The 8,279-nt window shown below is 37.6% G+C and overlaps 1 protein-coding gene across 4 annotated transcripts in view; it reads left to right on the top strand.

Annotated features, from left to right (window-relative positions):
• The first annotated feature begins 1,905 nt into the window (after positions 1-1,905).
• The window catches only part of FAT1 (FAT atypical cadherin 1), a 104,293-nt gene continuing 97,919 nt past the window's right edge, over positions 1,906-8,279 (top strand). For all 4 annotated transcript variants that reach the window (XR_015258481.1, XM_086747115.1, XM_086747114.1 and 1 more), the window contains exon 1: positions 1,906-5,173. Coding sequence is in view for 3 of the 4 variants with exons in the window: in XM_086747115.1 (XP_086603241.1) it covers positions 1,906-5,173 (3,268 nt within the window). In the remaining variant the exon portion in view is untranslated. The remainder of the gene's footprint in view (positions 5,174-8,279) is intronic.

Below are 8,279 nucleotides of genomic sequence, written 5' to 3'. Positions count from 1 at the left end.
GAGTAGGTAGGGGAGGAATAATACTGTTAACCCATCGAAATGGTGGCTGTTCCGACCTCACGCTCATTGCCCTCCCAACATTTCCTTCATCCAGCATTAAGACTTTAGAAGTAGTGGCACCAGCTAGTGACTTTTAAAAGCTCATACATTTTTTATTGTTTGCTCATTCACTTTTTATTGTTTGCTATGGTTATAGCTTTGATCATGTAACTTAATTGCTAGATTTGGAAGACAGACGCAATTTTTTTTCCTTCCAAAATGATTCATTACTCTTCTCCACTATTTCCTATACTTTGTGTGTATCTGAGTCTTAAATTCTTCTCTTTGCAAAATCATTGACTTACTAATGGCTGTGACACAATTAGCTTCTTCTGAGGCTTTGAAGTGAACTGTTGACACAAGTAGATTAATTTGCTCTAATACTTTATAGTGGACAGAGGCAGTCCATGGAATTTCAGCCAATGCAATCTTTCATGTATCTACCTGAGCTGGAAGAAATAAGGGAGAGAGAAATAACTGTAAGAAAAAATATGAGTGGAGGAAGGAGGCAACATAATGTGATACCTTTTGAGCTGAGACAAACAGAGCTAGTGTGAGGATGGGCACTGGGGAGAGACTGACAGCCAGAGATAAAGTGGGGGCAAAACAGGGGTAAAATGTGGGAGAGAAGCTCATGAAGAATGAAAGAGTACAGTTGAGAGTATGATTAGGAATTAGTATGAATTGTATAACAGACTGGCCAGGGAAGAAGGCTAAAGGAGAGGTAAGGGAAAAATATTTGGGATAAATAGGGAAAGGTGAAAGAAAAGAATATGTACTACTTAATCAAAGTAATAAAGTCAAAGCCAGATTGCTTTCTACTTGCTGAAAAGAAATTTTTCCCCCAAGATTTTCTTGAAAGCTTGGGCTTGTTGAGGAAGCATTCTGAAGCTTTAATTTATTATCCTGTGAGACTTTGGGGAGTAAAGACTGTTGCTATAAACTTGGATGAAGAGGGCGATCCCAAAGGTCTTGTTCCCGAGGTTTCTGCCTTTCTTCCTACTGCAGTCTTGCCTGGACTTAGGCATTGGAAATAATAGACTGCCTTCTTCAAAAGGGAAAACCAGTGAGGGTGTGTCTCCATGTCTGTTTTGCTGTTTTAGGCTTCTTCCCTGTCATTTCTGGAGTGTGTTTGAGAAACATATCTTAATAGTTCCTCCAGTTATTTTGATAGATTGCTGTTCTCATTAGCTCTTGGTATTAATTTGTTTCAGATCTGTTCTGAGAGGGGAATAAAGGAATATGTCCTTATTGGTTTTACAGCTTAGTGATGCTTGATAAAAATGTTTATCTGTTTATAATTTTTATAATTCTTGGAACATGTCCTCATAGGATACTTTGAAGAATTCATGGCAATTTCAAGCCAACTCTTGCAGTTTACTTCCACATCGTTGGACATCAGCCATTTTACAATTCAAGTGAAATGATGGAGAATAATTTTCTTTCAGAAGACAATGTCACATACAAAGTAGGGGACTGGAGTGAACGTTCACTACTCTAGATTAGTTTTCACTAGCTTAAAGCAGACAGCACTGGCATATTTCTTCTAACGTGTTGCCTCGTGGAGTTGTTCATTTGAAGTTAAGTCTGTGTGTTCCCCTTATGTCATGGTAGTAATTCCTAGACTTTTGATCTTGGGGATTCTTGGCATTTTTTGGGAGTTTTAATTTATCTCCTTTTCTGTTACTGTAAATCATGTTGAAACTTTCTGCAAAAAAAAAGAATAAAACCTAGAATGTGTAACTTCTAGTTTTCTTTCAACCGTGAATTCTAAACTAAACATCAAGGTTATTTGAATAATATTTGAACAGTCATAAGTCTTAACACATCTTTCTCTTGTTTCAGGGTTTCTTTGTAATTGCTGCCATGGGACGATACTTGACTATGCTGTTGCTGCTGATGCTGCTGGTGCAGCATTTTGGAAACTGTGAAGGAAATCAAAGGCCACATCATGCTCCAGCAATGCAGTTTACACAAGCACAGTATAATGCCACTGTGTATGAGAATTCTGCAGCCAAGACTTATGTTGGGCATCCAGTGAAAATGGGCATTTACATTACAAATCCATTATGGGACCTAAGATACAAAATTATTTCTGGTGACAATGAGAACTTGTTCAAAGCTGAAGAATATGTTCTTGGAAACTTTTGCTTTTTGAGAATACGGACCAAGGGAGGAAATACAGCTATCCTTAACCGAGAGGTAAAAGACCATTATATGCTGACTGTTAAAGCAGTTGAAAAAAATACAAATGCTGAAACACGCACGAAGGTCAGGATACAGGTACTGGATACAAATGACTTGCGGCCTTTGTTTTCTCCAACATCTTACAGTGTTTCTTTGCCTGAAAACACAGCAATAAGGACCAGTATCGCAAGAGTCAGTGCGACAGATGCAGATATAGGAACAAATGGAGAGTTCTACTATAGCTTTAAAGAAAGAACGGATGTGTTTGCTATACATCCAACTAGTGGAGTGGTAGTTCTAACTGGTAGACTTGACTACTCGGACACTAAGCGTTATGAGATGGAAATTCTTGCGGTGGACCGTGGACTGAAGCTGTATGGTAGCAGTGGCATAAGCAGTATGGCAAAACTAACTGTTCACGTAGAACAAGCAAACGAATTTGCGCCTGTTATTACAGCTGTTACGTTGATTCCGTCAGAATCAGACAAAGATCCAACTTACGCAATTGTAACTGTAGAGGACAATGATCAGGGTTCAAATGGGGAAATAGCATCATTAAATATTGTTGCAGGTGATCCACTTCAAGAGTTCAAAACAGTGAGATCTGTTCCAGGAGGTAAAGAATACAGAATAAAAGCAGTTGGTCACATCGACTGGGAGAGCCACCCTTTTGGGTACAACCTTACCCTTCAAGCTAAAGATAAAGGAAATCCCCCACAGTTTTCTTCTGTAAAGGTTGTTCATGTGACATCACCACTGTTTAAGTCTGGGCCTGTCAGATTTGAAAAAGAGATATATAGAGCTGAAATAAGTGAATTTGCCCCTCCAAACACACCTGTGATAATGGTGAAAGCTCTGCCTAGTTACCCACATGTAAAATATGTATTTAAAAATACACCGAGTAAAGTAAAATTCAATTTAAACACTCACACTGGTCTTATTACCACTTTAGAACCCATAAAAGCACAATATGCATCCCATTTTGAACTTGAAGTTGTGACAAGCGACAGAAGAGCTTCTGCAAAAGTATTAATTAAGGTACTAGGCATGAATAGTAATCCTCCTGAATTTACTCAGACGTCCTATAAAGCCTCCTTCGATGAGAATGTGCCAATAGGTACGAGTGTCATGAAAGTAAGTGCAAAAGACCCTGATGAAGGGGAGAATGGTTATGTGACCTATAGCATTGCAAACTTAAATCCTCTGCCATTTGTGATTAACCATTTCAGTGGGATTATTAGTACCTCAGAAGACTTGGATTATGAATTGATGCCAAGGGTTTACAATTTAAGGATTAGAGCTTCTGATTGGGGTATTCCATATCGTCGAGAAGTTGAAGTTCCTGTTACTATTATTTTAAATAACCTGAATGACAATATACCCCTGTTTGAGAAAATAAATTGTGAGGGAACAATCCCCAGAGATCTTGGTGTTGGAGAACAGATAACAACTGTGTCTGCCATTGATGCTGATGAGCTCCAGTTGGTGAGATACCAAATTGAATCTGGAAATGAACTGGATTTATTTAGCCTAAATCCAAATTCTGGAGTGCTTTCCCTCAAACAGTCACTAATAGATGGCGTAGGTGCTAAAATATCTTTTCACAGTTTGAAAATTACAGCTACAGATGGAGAAAACTTTGCAAAACCCTTGTATATCAACATAACTGTAGCTACTAGTCGCAAACCGGTCAACTTGCAATGTGAAGAAACTGGTGTTGCCAAAATGCTCGCAGAGAAACTCTTACAAGCAAATAAATTGCACAGTCGTGGAGAAGTTGATGATGTTTTCTTTGACACTCACTCTGTGAATCTGCATGCACCTCAGTTTAGAAGTACTCTTCCTAGTAGCATTGAGATAAGAGAAGACCAACCTGTGGGCTCCAGCATAATACTTATGAATGCTACTGATCTTGATACTGGCTTCAATGGAAAGCTAGTGTATGTTATTTCTGGAGGTAATGAAGATAGTAGTTTCATTGTTGATATGGAAAGAGGAGTGCTGAAAATTTTATCTCCCCTTGACCGAGAAGTGAAAGATAAATATACTCTAAATATTACTGTCTATGATCTTGGAATACCACAGAAATCTGCCTGGCACCTTTTAGATATAAAGATTTTGGATGCTAATGACAACCCACCGGAGTTCCTGCAAGACAGCTATTTTGTTGAAGTGAGTGAAAACAAAGAGCCAGACAGTGAAATAATTCAAATTGAAGCTACTGATAAAGATTTGGGGGCTAATGGAGAAGTGAAATATTCTCTTCTTACAGATACAGACAAGTTTACTATTAATGCTGTGACAGGAGTTGTGGAAGTTGTAGGGGTTCTGGATCGTGAAGAACAGCACATCTATTTCTTGAAAATAGAGGCTAGGGACCAACCTACTGAAGAACCTCAGTTATTTTCAACAGTTATTTTGAAAGTATCTGTAGAAGATGTTAATGACAATCCTCCCAAGTTTATTCCTTCAAATTACCATGTGAAAATCCGGGAAGATCTTCCTGAGGGAACTATTATTACGTGGCTAGAAGCCTATGATCCTGATTTAGGCCAGTCAAGTCAAGTACGATACAGTCTTTTGGACAGTGGAGATGGCACCTTTGATGTTGACAAACTAAGTGGAGCAATACGTGTTGTACAAAGACTGGATTATGAAAAGAAACAGCTTTATAACTTGACTGTGCGGGCCAAGGACAAAGGAAAACCCATTTCGTTGTCCTCTACGTGTTATGTTGAGGTTGAGATAATTGATGTGAATGAAAACTTGCACCCCCCACGGTTCTCTGTATTTGCAGATAAAGGCTTTATAAAAGAAGATGCCCCTGTTGGCTCTTCAGTAATGACAGTATCTGCTTATGATGAAGATGCAGGACGAGATGGGGAGATTCGATATTCCATCAGAGATGGATCTGGTGTAGGAGTTTTTCGAATAGATGAAGAAAAAGGTAAGGGACCTTTCTGTTGTTTTTATAGTCTAAATAAAATCATATGCCAGCAAAGAGATAAGAGAAACAGCATTGTCACAGTTGACACGGATGTTCTTGTTAGGACAAAAAGATGTGGGCAATAATGTGTGTAGTTCTATCTACCACTTTAGTGAAAGTATATGTATACGTCTGATACATAATTTTCCTCTGTTCTCATTTCTATCCAGCCTACCTAAAGCCTTCTTAGATCTTAAAATCTCTGCCACCTAGCAAAAATAAGAATACTATTGCTGTAAAATGAAAGTCTGCATCATGTGAACACTGTTGTCTTGTAGACAGTGGGACTGTGAGGCTAAGACAGCAAATTGCTCTCTGCAGGGATTTTCATGCTTTTTAATCTTAAGTGACATCTCTGTTGTTTCATTTACTGGAGGTATGCATGGGTGTGATATTGCCATACATGCTGGTTTTGGTCATTATCTATCAGAATTGTTACAGGTTCCCATCTCTAAGTTAGTAAGCAGTGTGTTCTTCTTAGAAAGGCTTCTGTCAAAGAAGCATAGATACAGCCTTTAAAAAAAACTCATATAAATAATGCAGACTGAACTGTTGACCTGTTTAATTAATAATGCATAAATTGATGAGCAACTGTGAGATTTATTCCAGTATCATGTATTCAAAAGAAACATAATTATAGTTTCAGTAAAATTCTGGTGCTGGCTACTAACATTTTAGTTGGACACCTGCATAGCTACCCATTCATTTATGTCTCTGGTAAGGATAGAGCATTGCTATTGTGCTACTGTCTAAGTGCCTTAAAATAAACTGAGGAGGAATCATGTGCAAAATTTGGCTACGGGTTGCATGTAGGTAAATTATGACATACGTGATTGTTGTCTTCCAGAAAAAACTTGTAACTGAGAATAAAAAATCCTATCTGATTCATCCAGTATCCATTCTGTGTGTTCTATGTACTTTCTGCAAGTGTGAGTGTGGGTAATATGGACTCAAAGTCACTTTACTCTTCAAGGTTTAGGTGAACAAACTGTTACCGGCAATATTTTTTCTTCTATAGAAAGTCAGTTATTAATTTATGCAGTTTGTGGCTAAAGAACAAATTCTAGAGCTTGAAATAAAGCATTGCTTCTCTTAGCTTTGCTTTTAACAAAGCACATAGTTAAGACTGTAGAACAGATCTTCTAAAAATGGAGAATTGAGTACTTTCCAAGACTTTGTAGTTTCACTTTAGTTTTTTGGTATGTGTACAGACTATTAATTTGTGTATAATTATGCCTTTCTTTTGACGGAAGTACATTCAAGTTTACTGTGCATTATAGTTTCTTAGAAAAGTGTCTAGCTGTCCTACAGAATGAGTCTGAGTTTGCCAATTTATTGTTCAAGTGATAGATAACAGTAATGAGAATGAAGGAGTGAAGAAATATTTTTATTTTTACACCAGTGTGTACAGATGTACCTGTTTATGTGTATGTGGATAGGTACATGTATTTTTGTGACACTACTACTGTGGTAGAATTAGTTGTCTGCATGTGTTGCATCTTTACTTTTTCAGCACAAGGCTAGTTTGCCTTACGAAAGTATTGGTGTGAGTTTAAGTAAGTTCTTTTTCATCTGCCAGGTTTACAAAGTTGGCAGAACTTGGGTCAAAACCAGCTTCTGTTTAATAATCTTGTCCAGGACAGCAGCTCTGTATTTTCAAGGTGGGGGAGAGGCATTTTCTGTATTTGTATCTAGTGTTTGCAGTTCTTCAGGGGTGAAAGGAGAGGGATTTGGTGAGGAGGGAGTTGTGGTGAAGAGGGGTTGCTTGTTCTTAATCTTAGTGAACAAATTCTGCTTAAGGCACTGGCATGGTGAATAATGTGTGTATTTGTGTTTGGTAAGTGCGTTTTTTCCATCAAATGTTGATCTAAAGGAACCAAGGAAAGAACATGGAGTATCTACAAGTTTGACATTGTAGCTTAAATTTTGTCTTGCTCTTTTTTTTTTTTTTTTTTTCTTTTTTTTTTTTCCTAAGAAGCCATCCAGTTGTTACAGAGGCACTCTTTATACTGCATTGTCTGAATATTTGTCATGTTTTCTCAAAATGAACTGGCCTTGATACAGGGAGCAGACTGATAATTAGCCAGGAAAGCACATTAAAGAATGTGAAAGAGGAGATCTGGCAAGCAACTCGGTAACTTTTTCAGCTCACTAAAGGGCTCTTCTGACTTTACCCTTGAGCTGCATGTCTCTTCCTGCTGTCTTTGAAAGCATCATACTACAGTTTCAGTTCAAAGATGGATAAACTGGATTTAGGAAGTTATCTGGAGTCAACACTTAGCTATTCCATGGCTAAGAGGAATCCTTTTGAGCCTTGCTTCTTAGGAGTCAAGGACAATGATCACATTTGCACAAAAACTAGATGATTGGTGACGATAGAAGAATCAAATGGCTAGTTCCATACATGGAATTTTTGCTGGCTTTCAGGTTATCTTTTCCATGTTAATGAATTTTTAAACTTTCATTTCAAAGGGTAGGAAATTGTTTTAATGTTTGATATTTGTACCTGTAATTTTGGAATTTTCACGAGAATTTATTATAACTTTGCCACAAAATTTTGAGTACTTCTTTCTAACACTTAGCTTTATTTTAGGTTAACTAGTTTTCACAGGTTCTGGTTTTTGCAGTCCTGTCCAAACCCTTAGAACTAAGTCTCTTTAACAAGGAGCCCTAAGGCACCCATTCGCCCAAACTGTGGAGTTGCTTTGATTACTTTGTTGCCTAATTGCTCTGAAGACACAGAAACAAGTACTTTAGGGGAGAATTTGATATTCAGTCATTTTTTAGCTTTCATGTAAGTATTCTTTAACCTGAAAAGGCAATAGTGGTCAGGAAGGCAGGAGATCAAGATGACAGAAATCCCTAAAATTGAAATACTTCTGTACCACCTTCCTCGTATCACTTTTGGGTTTGTTTTTTTTTTGCCATGCAAGAAATAGAGCACACACAGTTAACAGGTAACCAACCTAAAAGGAAGTATTTTTCACATGAAGTGTAATAAAGTCATGAAAGTCATTTCCACTGGAAGTTATAGAGATCAAAAGTATGACTAAAGAAAATAAATGAT

The sequence above is a fragment of the Chlamydotis macqueenii genome, chromosome 4 (assembly GCF_036417535.1).
Source record: "Chlamydotis macqueenii isolate bChlMac1 chromosome 4, bChlMac1.mat, whole genome shotgun sequence".
Taxonomy (NCBI): domain Eukaryota; kingdom Metazoa; phylum Chordata; class Aves; order Otidiformes; family Otididae; genus Chlamydotis; species Chlamydotis macqueenii.
This window is presented reverse-complemented; position numbering and strand designations above follow the sequence as displayed.